The sequence below is a fragment of the Anastrepha ludens genome, chromosome 6 (genome assembly GCF_028408465.1).
Source record: "Anastrepha ludens isolate Willacy chromosome 6, idAnaLude1.1, whole genome shotgun sequence".
NCBI lineage: Eukaryota > Metazoa > Arthropoda > Insecta > Diptera > Tephritidae > Anastrepha > Anastrepha ludens.
In genome coordinates, this window is record NC_071502.1 from 120,300,791 (window position 1) to 120,320,509 (window position 19,719).

The following is a 19,719-nucleotide window of genomic DNA, read 5'->3' on the forward strand; positions in this document are numbered from 1 at the left end:
GAATACAAAAATGAGCGGTCAGTGATCAAGCCGAACTCAGCTGCTTTGTAGCGGATTACCTCCAAAACTTGCACAAAAATTAATACAAAGTATAACTCCCTTCATTTGTGGAACAACAGCAACACGCACACCACAAATAGGACGAGTTTGGCCAGACACCCAAAAAGGGTGTACGTGTATATATATACATACAGTGGCACAGTAAAGTCTACATACCACATTGAAAAGCGAGGTTTGGAGATTTCTGTGAACATTGTAGCATTAGAATATATTCCAAACAATTCCAATCTAACAACAAACCATAAAATTTAACAAAAAAATTTTAATCCAAAAATATTTATTAACAAAAACAAACAAAATTCATTTTCCAAACACAGAAAAGTCTGCATACTTTGTAAAAAGAATGTGTTTCACTTAAAAGGAAAGGCAACAGAATTAATACTTGGTGGGTCCGCCACGACTTTCTAGAACAGCATTTAATCTATTTTGCATGGAATTTACCAATACTTTTGTGTAATTATTCGAAATTAAATTCCACTCTTCAAGTAAAGCATTTTTGAGGTCCTGTTTATTTTTAATTGTCCTTTTCCTAATGCGGCGACCCAATTCATCCCATAAATTCTCTATGGGGTTGAAGTCCGGTGACTGGGGTGGGGAATGAAGTTGATGGGGCACATTATATAGTAGCCATTCTTTGACAACACCAGCGGTATGTTTTGGGTCGTTATCTTGCTGAAAGTACCAACCCGCCGTAAGACCCAGTTTACTCGCGGATTGCTTCAAATATACCATGCGATCCATATTAATATCAATAAATGTTAAATTACCCACCCCAGCCGCTGACATGCAGCCCCAAACCATTATGGAGCCACCACCGTGCTTCACCGTAGGAAGCAAGTTTTTGGGCAATAATGCTTCATTATTTCGACGCCATACTTTTTGTTTGCCATCATAGCCAAACAAGTTGAACTTGCTTTCGTCACTAAATAAAACATTAGCCCAAAAATCTTCGTATGCATCAATATATTTCTTAGCAAATTCGACTCGTTTCTCCATATTTATTTTGCTGATGAATGGCTTCTTCCGAGGCACACGGTTGTGGATTCCATTGCTTCTCAATAAATGTCTCACCGTTTCTGGATGCACTGAAGCAATATCCTGATTTTTCAGGGTTTTTGCAATTTCTATTGCTGTTATTCTTGGATTTTTTGCACTAAACTTCTTTCTAACTAACGGTATCTAGTAAAGACGCCTTAAGTGATTGGTAGCACTGTTTGAGTACAGAACTGCATTTTGTGTACTCCACTACAAAGCCGTATGCAGACTTTTCTGTGTTTGGAAAATGAATTTTGTTTGTTTTTGTTAATAAATATTTTTGGATTAAAATTTTTTTCTTAAAATTTGTTGTTTGTTGTTAGATTGGATTTGTTTGGAATATATTCTAATGCTACAACGTTCACAGAAATCTCCAAACCTCGCTTTTCAATGGGGTATGTAGACTTTACTGTGCCACTGTATATATATATATGACTCGAAAATGTGAAGTCAATGGTGTAGACTATACACTTGATTGAATATATTGCGTATAATAAATATTATAAGTCCATACAACGCAGTTTGTTAGAATCGAATTCGTCAAATAGTTTCTAAGTCATGGCGGTCGCGCTAGTCAGATTTTGTTTATCAGATAGACAATCGATTTATTCTTCTAAACATTTTTCGCTTTCTTCAAAGTAGTCTGCGCTGCTTTCCCTAATACAAAATACACCAATATTTTCTAATTCGATGTACCCGCAAAGCTTATACTTGAAAATGCGCCAGGAACGATACGAATTCCGTTTAAAATTCCGACTTAAACCGGCGAGACCTAAATCTTAGGTTAGGTTAGGTTATGGTGGTAGTTGGCCCGTACGACCAACTCACTCAGACTCAGACCTTACAGATTCGTTGTGATACCACTGTGCGACACGGGAACCTTATTTATTTATCTTCATGAAACTATTTTGTGGCTCTTATGAAGCGCTGAATTGGTCCAATTCCCCTGCCAGACAGTTCTGTAAGAGGAGTGAAAAAGTGTTTACCCAGACGACCTGCTCTGATTTTAGCTAAGGCTGGACAATTCCAAAGCAAGTGCTCAACTGGTTCTTCCTCTTCCTCATCTTAACTTCTACTTTATTCATGGGAGAAAACTTCTAGCTTCAACGAATGCCTGCCAAATACCCAATGACTGGCTATACAAGCAACGACCTTTGAGTTATCCTCTCTTGAGAGGCTAAGCAGTTTCTAAAAACTTAAAACAAGTGAATGTTTTCCGGAAAAATCGAAGGTTCTGAGTTTCTAAATTTAAAAATGAAGCAACCATTTCACAAATGAATTAAATGAACAGTTAGAGTTTTCATATATACCGGAATAAATTGTTGCAGCTTGTCTTCTTGCTTATTTTGGTATGATTGATGAATCTCGCTTCATTCTAACATACGAGTATATTAGTATATGCATGTGTGTATGTGCTTGTGTATGTCTGTATATTGACTACCTAAAATATTCGCATTTGATTGCCAAAGGGATCAAAGTGTTACTTTTTTCGTTTATCGTTTACATAGCCCGTTTGTCTGTTGAATTATTAATAAAATCTCAATTAGTTTATTTCATTTACTGCTAACTGGCTTTACGTCAAATTCAAACGAATTGAATGCAACACTCATTGATGTTTTTCAATTTACTCGAATTCTATTTCATGAATATTTATGAGATTTTATTTCTACGAGAATGTATTGTATTGTATTTTATTTGTATGAATGTATTTGCTTAACACGAGTGGGAATTGTAACGACTTAGGGGAATTTTGCAATAGTGCAGCCACTCGAAATTTATGACAAAAAAAATAAATAAAAAAATTAATAAAAAAAGGCTTGAAATGGTAAAAGTACTGGAATATACAATATTATATTAAAAATTAAATTAAAAGTGTGCAAGATTAATTTATTGAAGCGCATATAACTGTTGTTAGCTGAAAATTTATTTCTATGTTTATTTATAAATAAATTTATATAAGAAAATAAGGCTTATTTGATCTATAATAAATTCATACACTATTTATCTAAAAATGCTAGGTAAATTTCATTTTATCTGACATAAACCTTAGATTACTATAAAGAGCTCACGAGAGTCATGACACCATAAAATTCTAATAACCCCAATTTCGCAAATGTGACAGCCAGCAAGCAAAGAAAAAAATCGTAGGTAGTAAAAGATCGTTAGTTGAAAATTTTCTGCTTGTAAAATTGTGAACTCAAAAAATAAAAGTATGTAAAAATGTGAAAACGGAGTATCAGCTAAAAGCCAGGAAGAGCTGTTATAAAAGTTCAAAGCAGAAAATTGAAAATAAAAGAAATAAAAAGAAAAAAAAACCCCAGTACCAGCACGGCAGTACTTGCATTGCGATGCCGTAGTGTTGCGAAATTCGAAGAATTCCAAGAAGTAGCTACAGAACCGAACAACAGCCTTATAAGCTTTGCAGCGTCTCTTTTACTTTACTTTCAGGAGGTTTACACACATTTCGGTAGCTAGGGGTTTTCCGCACGAATTTATTTTCATTATCCATCCTTTATATGTACATATGTTGAGAAATGCCGCCACAACGCCAATTTGCCTGCTTTCACTACACCGAAATTTATTAAATCACTGCGGTGCTGCCATTCAGATTCTCGGCTTTTTTCAGAGCCAAATATTGTAGATCTTGTTTTATTTTCCGATTCCTCTTGCACTACTTTTTTTATTAGCGAATGCCTCATCGCTTGCTCAGGTGTCTTCTCAATTCGTTTTTATTATTAACTCTACGCTATAACCAAGTAAAGGTCTTGCATTATTTTTGTGGTTAAAATATGTGAAGATTATTTAACAAAGAAAAATATTAGATATTAAAACTTTTCCTACATTTAAAAATATGTTGTATATAGAAGACAATGCGCCAATTGTTTAAAATTAATGCAACTTTTGAGGCACTTTAAATCTGCGGCTAATAAAGGAACCTACAGGTTTAAGCCACCTTCAAGCGGCAGTTGGAGTTTTTTATGAGGAGCTTTTGCACGACAGAAATAGCAAGATGATAGATTATTACCATGATGCAAAGAATAATGAGATGGCGCCCATCGTGGTCCCGTTACTTTGCGCTCAGCGAATTTGACAACTAGTTACGTGATTTTAGCTCCAGTATGGCCAGATTACCATTTTCGTAACTTGATTTAGCATTTTTTTTTTGTTATTTTTATTATTTTTTGTCTCGGAGTTTTAGTTCTTTCTTCATGACATTTTTCTAGCTGTTCTAATTAAAATGTCATGTTTATAATTTTGTGAAATATACATTTTTTAATAATTATTTAAATAATTCACTCAGTTTTATTTAGCTTTACTTTTTTTAACATCTGGTGGCATTGCCCGCGATTGCCGGTGTTGTTGGTGTTCTTCTGCTTTCGGCAGTCAAATCTCTCTCTCGCTACTGCAGAGTTGCCTAGCTTTGGATATAAAAACGCACTAAATGCCCATTTAAAGAAAATAAAACACGAAATTTTTATTGTGTTAAGTAAGAACTTTGTATGCGTGACGAATTGTCTGTAGAATGTGCGTTTTTTTTAAATAAATGTGTTATGCTTATGTTCAATTTAATTTATGAGTTTTTTTTGTTAAGCGAAATTCTTTTGTTAAAGAAACGACTTTTTTGCTATATTTGAAGTTATGTAACTACATAAGGTACTCTTTTTGTAAAAATGTCAGTATGGTTTCTTTAGTATTTTCTGGTATTTTGTTGGTTATTTTTACTATGAATACACCTCTTGATGCTCTATGTCTCACTAAGGATTGATGACCGGAAGAAACGATTACACCTCTATGGTTTCAATTCGCATTCAATAAATTCAAAGGCTTTTTAAAATGTGTAAAAAGGTTTTCAATCTTAAGAAGAGTTGAGAGAGGGGCATTTAATATTTTTGCATAGCCTTAAATGGAGCCAAAAATTAAATTTGCACTTTCAAATTATCAAATTTTATAAGAGTAAAAAACTTTTCATTAGCACTAAAATCTTCTCAGAGTGACCTTTTTTAACCTTTTTTTGTTTAATAATATAGTTTCTTTTTTTAACTTAACATTTCGGTAGCTTTAAATTAAAAAAAGAAACAAACACGAAACTTCAAAATTTTCGCATTTTCGGTATAAAAAAGCACTAAATTTATTGCGAAGGGCAAATGGTTGGCAATACTGCACAACTCAGCAAACGTGACGTCACGTACGCTCTGATGGGCGCAATCTTCTTTCTATCATTCTTGGATTATTACAAGGTTTGGCCTTCAGCTATTGTGAAATTGAGTGACTAACGTCGGCTACGACGTCACCGGGCACTCGGCAGCAGAATTTTGCCCGCGAATTTCACACATATTCACACACTCGTCTAATCGGTCGTTATTCAGACGACAACGAAGCAACATGAGCGAGGGCTGCGTTGATTTTTTTCATATATCATCAACATAATCTCAGTTTTTCTCGTAAAACAGCCGCAGTCATGACCCTGGTTACGTTAGCCAATCAGCTAGTAAAAGAAAACACACAGTAATTTGTTTTTGTTGTTTATTTTTTATTAAAGCTTACTTCACTCATTCAAGTGCAAATACATACCCATTAGTAAAAAGAAGAAAAAAGCAGGTGTAAATTATACTAACGGATTTTTGTGTGAAAAATTATGGAGTGAGAGATCCCATCAGAGAGAGGTTTGTATTAGAACAAAGAGAAGATTACATCAATAGCTGATGCTTTCAAATTTGCTCTGAGCCGGTTAGCGGTTTGATATAGGCCACACCTACTTTTCACCATGGCAGAAATACTCTCGGCCGCTATTAGAAAAAAAGTTTTCTATAAATTGGTGGCTCGTGGCCGTGGCATCGAACGAATGATAGTTACGCCATTCGACTACGGCGGCCGCCAACCCTCACATTGTTGTACGAAAATTGAATTAACTATTAAACTCAAAAGTATTCTAATGACTCGAATTAAAAGATTGAGATTTTGAAGGATTTTTCTGAATTTCGCACAAAGCATGGAACTTTGATTTAGCTATTGTTAAAGAATGAGCCATATTTTTATTGAAAATTTCTTAAAATTAAACTAAATAAATCAACTGTCTAAATTTATAGAAACAAAAGGGTGGATGGCGTGTAGGGAACCAAGTTTTTCCATCAGTTTCCATGTTCTATGTTCTAGAAGTTAGTTATACTACATATAAGCATTGTGTCGCGTATAGACTCTTGGCAGCTGTTTAGGTCGTGGCTCTTCTAGAATTTCTTGCCTATCTTTTGCTGTTCTACACCCCGGAGGTCAGAAGCCTTTTCACCTCGGAAGTTTCACCACTACCTGCAAAGTTATTTCTACCATTTTTCTACTACTTCAAATATTCCACTGTCGATTTTTGCGAACGCACTTAAAAGTTCCACACACACTTCGTCTGCAGATAAATGTACGATTATTATTATTATTATTAGAAGGCCATTACGCACTGCGACCAGAGCTGATCTATTGTGAAAGGCCTATTTTGTAACCCTAGAGTTTTAGGCTTTTTAGGAATTTTAGCACAGTTTTGGGTTTGTTGTTCCAAAGATTGCATGGAGATACTACGATACCACCAAGGTGGTGAAGTCTTTGTCTGCCCAACGCAGGACATTCACAAAGCACATGTTCTGAGCTTTCTATGTCCATTTCGCAAAAACGGCAGACATTGGTCTCGGATAGACCAATAATGTTTAGATGGTATCTCAGGCTGCAGTGACCTGTAAGGTATCCGGTTAAAAGACGCAGATCTACTCTGTTTAGTGAGAGAAGTTTGTCAGATATTCCTTTGTTGGGACTTAGGAATAGTTTGGCTTGACGCTGACCGGCACAGTTTAGCCAGTGTGCGGCAAGTTTTCTTTCCTCCCATTTCCTAAGGAATTCATTAATGTGGCCTTTTGTCAGTCCACAGAAAGGCTCAGGACCAGTAAGTTGCATATTTGCTCCTTGTTTTGCAAGGTCGTCAGCCATTTCATTTCCCTCATGTCCTTCATGTCCCGGAATCCAACATAGTGTTACTGTGTTGAGGTTTCCTAACGTGTTTAGGAGGTTTAGGCAATCGTTTACCAATTTAGAGGTGATGGTTGTTGATAGAAGGGCTTTTAAAGCCGCTTGGCTATCTGAAAGTATGTAGATGTGAGTACCTCTCATTTTCCTTCTAAGGCATTCTCTCACACATATTTCAATGGCATGTATTTCTGCCTGGAATATTGTTGGGTAGGATCCCATCGGAATCGATTTTTTGAATTTGGGCCCATTGATTCCTGCCCCTGTTCTACCATTTTCCAATTTGGACCCATCAGTAAACCATAGCTGGGAGCCAGGTTTGAAGGTGATAGAGTTAGTTCTCCAGTCTGTTCGTTCATTGATTATAACTTGGAAGTTCCTGAAGAGTATTGGTTTGGGTGATAGTATATCATCCCTATGAAGAATGGGACTATGTAGGAAGTCTTCTAAGATCTTTAAATGTCCTTTCATATCCCCACTTTTAAGTTCAGATATACCTTTTAGTCTTAAGGCACTCGAGCGAGCTTCCCTTTCAATTAGAATTGGAAGCGGTGGTATGTTCAGGAGCACACCCAATGCATCCGTGGGACACGTTTTCATAGCCCCTGTAATACCAACACATACCAGGCGATGCAGTTTGCTTAATTCGTTTGCCGCCTTTCTTTGCTTGACCTTGGGCCACCATGCTAAGGATGCATAAGTGACTATGGGTTTTACAACTGTGGTGAATGTCCAGAAGGTCATTCTAGGGCTTAGTCCCCATGTCTTACCAAAAAGCCTTGTACAGGCAAAGAATGCCCTTGTGGCTTTTGAAGTAACTCTCTCAATATGGGAGTTCCACGTAAGCGTTTTGTCAAGACTAACGCCAAGATAGTTCGCTTCTGTCGAGAGTTCAAGTGTTGTTCTATTAAGGGTCGGACATTTGAGATTTATCTTCCTTCTCCTAGTAAACGGTACAAGTGTTGTTTTGGATGGGTTGATGGAGAGCCCTTTTTCCGTGCATCATTTGTTTATTATTGTAAGGGCTTGCTGCATGCGATCCGAAATGGTTTCCTCATGCCACTCTAATACATAAACTACTAGGTCATCAGCGTAACCCTGAGTGTGAAATCCTAGGTTATTCAGTTTGTGGAGAAGTTCATCTATAACTAGAGCCCACAGAAGAGGAGAGAGTACGCCACCTTGAGGGCAACCTCTTGTGGCTTTGATAGATTTGATTGTTCCTCCTAGTTCGGTGCTGATCGTCCTAGATTTCAGCATGAATATTATCCATCTAGTGATGGGTTCAGGTACCTCCTTTAGATATAGGACATTATAGATTGCCTCATAGGAGGTGTTATCAAAAGCTCCTGATATGTCAATAAATGCACATAGAGCTATCTGTTTGGACTCAATAGCCTTTTCAATAACTGTTACCAGGCTGTGTATTGCAGTCTCAGTGGATTTTCCCTGTTGATAGGCAAATTGAAGTCGATGCAGTGGGAATTTAGCTAGATTGTATTCCCTAATATACTGATCAACTATCTTTTCCATTGTTTTAAGGAAACATGAGCTGAGACTAATTGGTCTGTATGATTTAGGCAATTGTTCGGGTTTTTTCCCTACCTTTGGAATAAATACGACCTTAACCTCAGCCCAAATATCCCAGCAGTAAACTTGCTTTGTATAGTCTGGTCAAATTAGGGATAATATGGTGTGCACCCTGCTGTAAAAGACAGGGGAATATCCCATCAGGACCAGGAGATTTGTATGGGCTGAATGTTGATATCGCCCATTGTACCCGCTTTTCATGGAATAGCTTGTTTGCTAGTTTTAAGTTCTCAGCACCCGCAGATGTAGTAGTTTCTGCCGGTACAGAGATCTCGTCTAGCACAAGTGATCCAGGGAAGTGAGTGTCCAGCAGAAGTTGACTGGTTTCCTCTGGATTCCTTGTGTAGCTTCCGTCTGGCTTTTTCAGGGTACTAATGCCGTTTGAGTGATCTTTTAGTAGGATACGAATAGCATCCGGAAGACTACAAATCTTTTCACAGTGATTCCTCCAAGTAGCCCTTTTAGATTTCCTCAATTCTTTATTGTAGTTGGTTAGGGCTGTTGAGTAGGAGGACCAGTCCCCCATTGCTTTAGCTCTATTCCATAGGGTTCTTGTTTCTTTACGCAGGTTGGAAAGTGTACTATTCCACCAAGGAAAATTTCTTTGTGGCTTTTTCACTTTTACTGGGCAACTTTCGTGAAACGCAGATATTATGTTTGAATGTAGTTCGTTCGATTCGAACTCAAGCTCAGATATAAGCTGAATGTGACGCTTAGAGCAGTTAACACTTTGTTCTAAATAGAAGTGAAAGTAGTCCCAGTTAGTTTTTCTGGGGTTTCTGTAAATTGTCATTTGTGGTTTGGTTGCACCTATATCGAATCTAATATGTCTGTGATCCGACATAGATGTTTCCTCTGACACATGCCAATTTGAGACTTCGGACAAAACATTATGGCTAGAGAGAATGATGTCAAGGACTTCACCTCTGATTGCATTAATGAATGTAGGTTCGTTGCCTCGGTTTAGGATAGATATATTATACCTAAGTAGAAATTCAATAAGGTACTCACCTCTTGGGTTGATGTTTGTGCTTCCCCACGCTGTGTGGTGCGCATTTGCGTCACAGCAGAGGATCCACCGGAGACGTTTTTGCTGACAATATTCCACCAGGGCTATAACCTCCCTTGTTGGAGCAGTGACCTCATCTCCTGGAAGGTAGGCGGAGGCAAGTACTACCTCATGCTCACCTTTGCTCGTTGGCACTTTTACCCAAATCGCCACCAGGTCTTCTGTAATGAACTGTGATATTGGGATAAAGGTTAGTTGATTATTTATTAACAACGCCGCTCTGGGACGGTCTTTGTTGGCAGCATATATCAACCGTTTGCGCTCTGGAGTCCCTGAATGACTCCTTTACGTACCCATGGTTCTTGAATGAAAGCTACATCCAAGAGTTCTTGGTTAAATCTCCTCGTAAGCACGTCCGAGGCTGCTTTTGCGTGATGGAGATTTACTTGAAGGCATCCGAGTTGCCTTCTGGTGTTGTAGGGTTTACGCTTAGGCCAGGTCATCTAGTGATCCTTCGTTTGGCAATGGCTGCCTTTTTCTTGCCTCGGTTGCTTTTCAGAAGGACTGCTTCCTCAGCGGACATCTGATCCCCCCTTCGATCCTTGTTGTGGCTGTGCGCTTTTTTATCAGCCTGCAGCGGGGGTCGCATGCGGATACCCTCGGCCACGTTATGGCGCCATGTGCCGGATGTTGTTGGCTTTTCTGGCTCGTGTCTGGAGCAGTTGGCCTTATCGTCCTGGGCTATTGAAGCCGTTGGAGTCAAAGTTCCCGCTTCCTCAGAGCTTTGTTTCGCCGAGGGGTCGGGTCCTGTTCGGTAACCTTAGGCCGATCAATCGGGCCTTTAGATTTTGGCCGAAGTTGGGTTTTACCGAACCCGTAGTTCAACCAGTTGTTGGAAGTCTTTATGACTTCTGCGGAGATTGGGTCAATAGCTATGGTAATTTCTACCACAGTACCCTTGCGCACTCTGTTGAGCACCCGCCAGTCATTGGTGTTGAGGCCCTCGTTTTGGCCGTTAAGGAGGCTAATAATATCCTCAGTTGAGGGGCTGTCCAATTCTGGAAAGTGACCAACGAAGATTTGTGGGCGCGGTATGTCCGCCTCCTGCACAATCTTCAGCTGTGCATCTTTCCACGGCTTCAGCTTAGGAACTACTTCCTTTAGCCAATTAGCCGTATCATCGCAGCCGCATGATATAACTATATATCCTGGGCGAAAGGTGCAGCTATTAAATTTGGGCTTTGCAGCGCCAGTCTGCTTTTTCCTTATCGCCTCCAGGATAGCATGTTGTATGGCCGTTAGTCTTTCCGTCGACCATACTGTAGTGGGATAGTCAGGAGGAATTATTCCCAACTTCGTGCTACACGCCGCGTCTTTGTAAGACATTTTTGTTGAGTCTACCTTGACTTCTGGATTAGGCACTGCTGCCTTTGGTCCTTCCGTTTCGGTAGTCTCTCCTGCCTTTTTCCAACGCTGGAGCTCCCCTGTAAATTGGCACGTTTAGGGGAGCTTTGCTTTGGCGTGGTGCTGCTGGAGGGTTGTCGCTTCAGATCTGCTGGTATTTGAGCCAACTCTCTTGCCTCGTCAATGCTGTGACCTTTTCTCAGGAAGTACTTTAGGCGCTTTCTGGCGGCACCGCAAAGCCGCACCTTGTCTTCGTCCTTTCTTCCTGTGTCACGAGTGGGAGAAGATAATAGTTTCTCCTCTTCCTCTGGTGATATGGTAGAAGCTTTGCCATCTGGCCCCAGGGACATGTCGTCAACTTCCATATCGGTGCTTTCGCTGACAGTTGGAGGGCACTGTTTGCCCTTAGCTGCCTGCGATGTTGTTGGTAATTCGGCACTGTTTACCGAAAGGTCGTTATCGACCTGGTTTATATTAGGCACTTCTGCCTTTTTTAATAAGTTGTTTGACTCTGCCATGTGGTCCCACGAGTGAAGGGGAAGGGAAGGTCGAGCCACGACAGTGCCCCGGTGTCGCGGTAAGGCTAATTACAACCAGAGGGCGCCCGATATCTGGAGGTCACCGTTATAAGACACACTTACGTAGTGCCATTCATCCTATAGGCACGGTTCGAATTACACCTAGGATTACGGGTTTTTTCGAGTTATGCCTCTCTAGATCCGCCATTTTTGGTTAAAAGCAGGGGCACCTCGTGCAGGAGTGGCATTCTGCCACAATGGTCGGTCTTTAGGCTACTGGCACAACTGCCATACGCCTCTGTGTGCATTCCCCCAAGAAGCAACGTACACTTCACTCCTTAAATGTACGATACTCGCACTTAAAAAATTTGCGTAATTTGTTATTGTGTTTGCTTTGCTACCGCCACTGTTGCCAAACGTTGCTGTTTATGCGTACATAAATCCTAATATGAAAAGTCACAAATTGTGGTTTCATGTTGTTGTGTACTAACGTGAAAGTATTGCTAACCGATTAGTTTTCAGCTGTTCTGTTTTTCTTTGCACGTACGTGGTATAGTTGCGTTTGTGAGCACCCAGTAGAAACCTAGAATTTATTGAAGAAGATGCAATAATTGACCATTTGCGCCGTTTCCTTTATGCCATTCCAAGTCACACATTCAATTCGCCATTGATCTGAGGCGTAAGTAAGTCAGTTGAAGATGCCACTAATGCGTGACACGCCTTTCACACTTATAATTCTCTGCCAGCACAACTCATCTTGCCAGTTTTCAGTGCTCCACATTCAACAGTTTTTTTTGCCACTTAGCCGATCTCTGTCCCTCCGCCTCGTTGCTTTTTCACATATTTTGCTTAGAATTGTTGGTGGTTTTTGGTTTTTTAATTAATTCATTTTTATAATCACTTTTATTATCGGTCGTATTTTTTCTACTTTAATCTTTTCACTCGTTTTGTTTTGCTTTGCTCGTTCATTAATGTCGTTTATCTTCGCAGTTATTGCTTTTATTTTATTTACCGTCATATGCACAAATATATATGCAGATACATACATACATAGATACATATCTCTTTTATATTTCGACGTGTGTCTTTCTGGTTTTATTTTTCTTTTTCAGCTTTTGACTTTTGTTATTTGGTTGTTTTTTCCCTTCTCGAGTTTGCTCGTGATTTGTAGGTTAAGGCGTCACGTTTCTGGTTTTACTGCTGTTCATTTCCTTTTTTTGTTTTTTGTTTACTTCTTTTTGTATTGCCTCTTTTCCGACCAGTCTTTTTGGTTATGCTATTTATGCCGACGCAATTCGTCATGCAATTTGGTTTTGTTTTTTGCTTTTTCTTCTCATTAGGCAGCTAATTTTAGAAACAGAATTCCAATATAATAATCTCGTTTGTTGTGGTTTTTTTATGCATATTTTGTGATCCTCAAACGATAACCCTTGCAGTATCTAAGAGACGAATAATTTGTCTTGTAGACTTTTTGAAGACTGGAACCATTTTTCACTTCCGTGGAGTGGAGATAATGTTTGGATTCTGAACGCTTTGGACCGTGGCAACAAAGCTGAATCAAATATTTTCGTACGCATCATTTCTTTGGCGATATTTAAAGAACCGACATTAACGGGAATATTTTGTTTTTCTGGGCTATTTCCTCGCATCTTTTACGAAAAGAAGTAGCTGTGCAGCTTTAAAATAACTAACTGAATTATTTTTTAAGGAAAGTTAGTACCTTTTAAATCTTTAAATAAAACTTAGATATCACCTACCACTGCACCACCTTTCCTTTACGTTATATTTTAAAACCCTGGTAAATTCTCTGAAGCCTTCCAGATATAAGCGACAGCTTTCATTTACGATCAATTTTAAAACCTTTGTAAATTCTTTGAAGTCTTCCAGATATAAGCGACAGCGGAATTCGGCTGCCTAGTACGCGACGGCGTAGCAGCCGAAGTTACTCGCAAAATTTTGTTTCTCACCACCCCAGATTGCGCAAACTTGGTTATCTATCATCCTGGTTTTAGAAGCTCATTGAGAGAGACTGGCAGTCTTCATTTTTTTTGTAGGTGCTGTTTTGACAGTTTTTGAAAAACTCTCCGTGCCCTTAACGTTGAACGACATGTTACAGTCCAAAGAAATACGCTCGTATATTATCTTTATGCTTCATTCCAGATCAGTATAATCGCTCTACGGCTGAATGCGTCATGGTTGCTGTGATTAAAATTTAAATCACTATTAGCTATGGGAAAAAGTAAAGATCGCTTCTTTGATGGATGCCAAAACCACTATTTAAAATATATTCAAACTTTCAATCTACAAAATGTCTTCTATTACAATTCAAAAACTAGCAAGAAACCCATTTGTAATACTAGTTGCCGAATAACTACTCTCTCTCGACTTTTGTTGTGCAATTTTTCAGGTCTAGGCTTATCGCTCGTACATAAAATACTCGCATATGCTATGCCATGTAACAGTTACATAGTTACATACATAAATAAGCACCGTCACTTTTCTACATCTCAGATAGTGTACCGCTGTGAAAATGCATCGAGTGCAATTCTTGTGCACTGACCAGTTAGCGCTTATCGCTTTTGTTCGTGCGTGCTGTTGTGCGTCGATACGCAGCAGCAGTATTGCAGCATTCACTTCACGCCACTTTTTGCACTGTCACCACTCCCCACTCTCCGCATTTATGTGCCTGCGTCTACCAACAACTCGTTCGTATTACTCGCGTGAGCATTACCCCTTTTACGCCACTAATACACGTTCCTCTATTGGTGCGTTGATTTTACTCGCATGTATTTGGCAACTGGTTGGCGTTAGTGTTTTCTGACTGGCGGCGGTGTTGCGTTATTTTGCAAGTTTTTCATATTTCGTTTTGGTTGTTTGTGTAATTTAAATTTCATGTAGCGTTTTTGCATTATTTCAAGCTTAATTTAAATTGTTTTTGCAGATTATGGCAGAAAAAGTTATTTTCGACCGAATTGCCCCACTTATGCACTTCAATAGTAATTAACTGCTTGATATTAGTGTGGGGCTTTTATGGTCAGTTGAGTTTCATTCTAATGGGCGGAAAAATAAAACAAAATGTTTCATAAAAACTTAATGTTCCTTATATTACGTTACCTGACCCTTGCCTATCTACCTTAGCTATTTGCCAATTAACGAAAACATGCCTGAAGTTTCTGCACTGTATTTGTTTTTTTGTTTTTGCGAATCGATACGTTCTCTTATTTATGCAGGTTGAGAAAAAATACTAGTTCGGGGAAAACACAGGTGATACAATTCCATTATTCCACTAAACGATTGCTAGTCGCGGCTGATTGCTATAAATAATCGAATTGAAGTTTTGTGACTGTTGAATAAATCTATGGTTTTTTTATTTATAACTAACAGGGAATGAAATGGTATTAGTTATACATATGTACATACATACATATAAATCTGTATGGATGAACCGAGGCGCATTTAGTTAACAATAACAAATTAACTTTTATTAAATTCAGTTGGTATATAAATTAAGCGTCACTTTATCCATTCGCGGGCCCAACCCTTCGGTTCGATTGCTCGTTCACGACTCCCTCTCATTCTCAGCCTTCTCTCTAGAACAGCCTTATTATTTATTCTTCAGTCTTATTAAGAAACACAAAGTTATTTATAGAAAAATTCCAATTAAAATTAAAATGTATTTTTTTACTTACAGGTAAGCGTTGGATTATTTACCATCTAAAACTATTGGGCAAGTATCAAATTATTTTATATGTCACCTTACCTATACCTATACCCGCGTTCACAATAATAGTAGACTATTGACTTTTTTTTTTATTGTGTAAAAATTATAATTTTTTTTATAATAATTATAGTTTTTTTTTTAACTTTTTTAATTATAATTTGTTTTTTATAAATTTTTTCTTTTATAATTTTTATTTTTATAGATTTTTTTATAATTTTTTTTAAATGAAAATATAGTTTATACTACTTCAAAATTCATATAACTCGAAGTTTCAAACTTTGTACAACATTCCACAAATTTTCATCAAAATTTCAAACTTTTTAATCAGAATTTTTAATAACATTTCGAGTATGCCGTTTTGTAGCCCATTAAATTTTGGTATAACAAAGTGCCACTTTAAAGTGGCTAAAAATTCGCTTTAATTTTTAATAATTTTTGTTGTGTTGAATGCTCGAAATTTTTTTATATACATATGTATTTCCTTGGGAACAATATTTTGCGTTTTTTCATCTGTGGCTAAAATATAAAGATTAGCAGAGTTCGAGATGTGAATGAAAGTGACATACCGTGCGAAAAGTTGCTTGTAAATGCATCAACACCAACGACAGAAATATACAATTTTTCCCATTCACGGTACGATGGCACTGGGCTGTTTCGACATTTCTTTGTAAAAATATTTCTCATCGTAATTCTAACAGACTTTCTAAGTATGAATTAAATCGGACCATTAAAAATGAACTAAATATCTCAACAGTGATTACCACTTAGTGGGTCAACTATGAGCAAATGTTTACGGAATGAATGAAAAAAAAAATTTTGAGAAGTTCATTCAGTTCATTTCAGAGAAAGATTCTGCGCAAGATCTTTAGATCTTTCAACGTTGGTGATGGCGAGGATCGTAGGCGGTGGAATGATGAGCTGTATGAGCTTTACGGCGACGTACTATGTATAGGGGTTTCCAGTAAGAGCGCTTCAACTTTTGAACTTTTTTGAATAAAACACAAACGGTTTGACTTTTTTAACTAATTTTTTTTTTTATTATCGAGTTTGAACATATACATTTAAGTATGAAATTCGATTTCTTTTGCATGACCACCGCGTGCACGTTTTACGAAGTTCAATCGTTGAACCCAATTTTCGACCACTCTTTTACATAAATCGGCCGAAACTCCAGCAATTTCGCGTTCAATATTGGCTCTGAGCTCACAAATCGTCGCCGGCTTGTTACTGTAGACCAATGACTTCGCATAACCCCAAAACGGGACGGCTTGTTAAATGGGCCGTAAAATGGCCGTAATGCTCTTAAAGTAGCAGCAACAGAACGATTATTTTCATAAAAAATTTGCACGATTTGCAATCGTTGCTCAAGTGTGTAGCGTTCCATGATGAAATGTATACTAATGAAGTTTACAAATGACAAGCGAAAAACAAAAAATATTGCGTCGTTCGCCCTCCCTATCGGAAAAAAGTTGAAGCGCACCTATTGAATAACCCGTTACAAAGTGTAGCGAATAAGATCCAGCGACTCCGTTGGCTAGCTCCTGTCATCCGAGTGGATAAAAAATACTCCAGCCCTGATAGTATTCGTTTCAGCACCTGCTGGTGGTAGCAGCGGAAGAGGAAGACCTCCTCTGCGTTGGAAAGATCACGTGGAGAAGGACTTATGCAGCTTTACTTGTTGTGTTCAATTGGCGCCGGTTAGCACGAGAAAGAAACGACTGGCGGCGCTTTGTTAAACGCGACCAAAATCGCTTAAGCGGTTTTCGCGCCAATCACGAAGAAGATAAGCAATGAGCGGTGTCTTTGGGTGTATTGTCTGCCATAAATGTTAAGGTATTCCCGATTGCTGGTGAGAACGTGGGATAAGCTTGCCAACACTTCTCTTTTTCTGTTCAATGGCAAATGAAAATTTTTCATTAACATCAAAGGGCCTGCACGCTATCTACTCTTGCAAGTATGCATCATGTATGCACGTATATTGTGCGGCAATCAAATCTAAATCAAACAATGAAACTAATTAGCTGAATTTGGAGTTAATATATGGATGTACACGTAAACAATTGATTAAACGAGCTTTTCACCGAAAGGCTACACGCCGCATTGTTCTCTGGCTCATTTTTCTAGGCAAGATTTAAACGTAAATACAATAAATAAACATTTTAAATAATAAATTCAATTAACTCCACTCAAAAAAGTGTGCATAAATAAAATATGCATGCACGCCTAAAATTATGTTTCCACAACGGCAATTGTGCGCCAAAATTTGCCGCGTTATGTGCAATTTATTTTGCGTTGCGGTGTTTGCTTTTGATATGCGAAATAATATTTAGTGAATAAACAACCTAGGCGCTGCTGCTTGCGTGTATGTGTGCACCTGCACACAGCACACAAAACTATTTACATACAAATGCAATGAACGTTTTGAATATTTGCTCGAAATTTGCTAATCTAAATTAGATTTAATTATGCATATTCAAGTCACGCACACATCCACACACAGACACACCGAAGCAATCTGCTACTTCTTGAACAACAGGATTTTCTTTATTATTCACAGCAACGCCCCCTTTGGTTGTGTTCATTAAATTTCATTATTGCTAGCAAAAATCATTTAATTTATACAATTTAGTAGAGCAAGTATCAGGGACAACAATAATAACAGCAACAGCAACAACAAAAACATAATTGTAATATAATCGCTTCTAGCAACAACAGGAACTAAAATCGATTGTTAGTGCCGTTTGGCTGCTTGATAATCAAAAACAAAAGACAAAAGTACAACAACTACAACTTATCAAATAATATAATCTCATTTAAGGCAACAAAACACTGCTTTGCAATTTTGCTGATAAAGCCAACGTTTAGATACCGTTTATAAAATAATCATTATCGACAACAACAGCAACAGCCTTTCAAAGTCTGGCGCACCTAATAAATGAAATTAAATCGCGTACAAGAATATCACATTTTGAAAGCTGTGCGACCGAAAAGCAAATGTGATTTATTTCAATCGATTATCTAGAATGAAAAAGTAAGAAAATGTATTATTCAAATTGTGATTTGAAGTAACGGGGTTGCCAGAGAGCTGTGAAGTTTTGAAGCGTCGGTAATACTTGCCCTACCCATTATTGATTTCTCTCCCATTGATTGATTGGCGCCTACGATTTCTTCTCATATAAACCTCGTTCCAAAATTATAAACGCAACCTTATTTTTTTTATAAAAATACAGTTTATACTACAACAAACACCATAAAGCGCAACATTTCAAACTACATATTTTTTTTAAATTTCATCAAAACTTTCAACTTTTTAACAATAAATTTTAAAATATTTCTGGGTATGCAGTTTTATAGCCCATTGAATTTTGGTATAACAAACCGCAAATTTTAGGTGCCCGCAAAATATGGTTATAAATAATTTACGTTGATTTTTCACATTTTTTTCTTTGTGGTCTTACGCATTTTCTTTCATACAAAGGCCATACTTGAATTTTCGAGTGGCTTTTTTTTTCAATAAAAAAATATCGAGCATGTAATTCCAGATTAGCTTAAAGCGTAATGCTGGCTACTGCATTTATTTTTGCGTCAGTTTGACCCGAAGTTTGCTTGTACGTGGTAACTTGTACAGGCCAAGATTTTTTATACATAGTGTGTTTTGTTTTGTTATTGGTATTTCAGATTTTAGAACTCCTATTAATAAAAAACAATTGACGTGCCGTAAGTGGAAAGTTTATAAGAGCACTTTATTTCATGTGCATTAAGTAAATAATGTATACATGTGTATATAATGCTTCATAAGCTGTTTAGCTAAGCGAATGAAATAAAATGCTTGGGCTGATTTTGAAATTCTTTTCCATTTATTTGATTGGGTCCTATAAATCCCATTTGATATCAATTTATGCATTTTTTGTACACAAGTCTGGCATCTCTCCCTCAAAACTGCAGAATCACGTCACTTTCTCACATCACCACCACCACTCATCTGCATGCTCTTCTTCATTAATTTGTAGTTGTTGCAATGCTTCGTTAATTTCTTGCTTCTTAACTACGCTCGCTCAGTTCTGTTGCTGATTTTATGACCCAACAATTTATCACAAGCAACAACCACAACACTGCTTTGTGCACGCTGAAACGTGTTTGGACTTTATTCTTCTTCTCCCTTCTCCACTAACTGACAGCGCTGATGACGACGCCCACAGTGTATTCTTTGTCGTTTTTGCTTAGGATTAACTGTTGTGCTCCAACATCATTACTCACGCTCACTACTTACATAGCTCTTTCTCATTCACTCTTCCGCTTTTAATTCAAAGTTATTGATTAACTCCAACGTGATTAAAAGTTTTGCGCAATATCTTTTTTATTAGTCATTTGCATAATTG

General features: G+C 37.8%; 2 protein-coding genes across 6 annotated transcripts in view; one reads left to right on the plus strand and one right to left on the minus strand.

Moving 5' to 3' along the window:
* LOC128866556 (7SK snRNA methylphosphate capping enzyme bin3) overlaps window positions 1–19,719 on the plus strand; it is a 180,235-nt gene that overhangs the window by 15,540 nt on the left and 144,976 nt on the right. The window lies entirely within an intron of this gene.
* On the minus strand, window positions 10,457–11,083 carry LOC128867270 (uncharacterized). Its single transcript, XM_054108380.1, has one exon. It carries the CDS (start codon window positions 11,081–11,083, stop codon window positions 10,457–10,459), a length of 627 nt encoding a protein of 208 aa, XP_053964355.1.

Excerpts from the sequence above, each read along its gene's own strand:
- LOC128867270 (XM_054108380.1), bottom strand. The coding sequence starts at position 11,083 with ATGTCTTACAAAGACGCGGCGTGTAGCACGAAGTTGGGAATAATTCCT.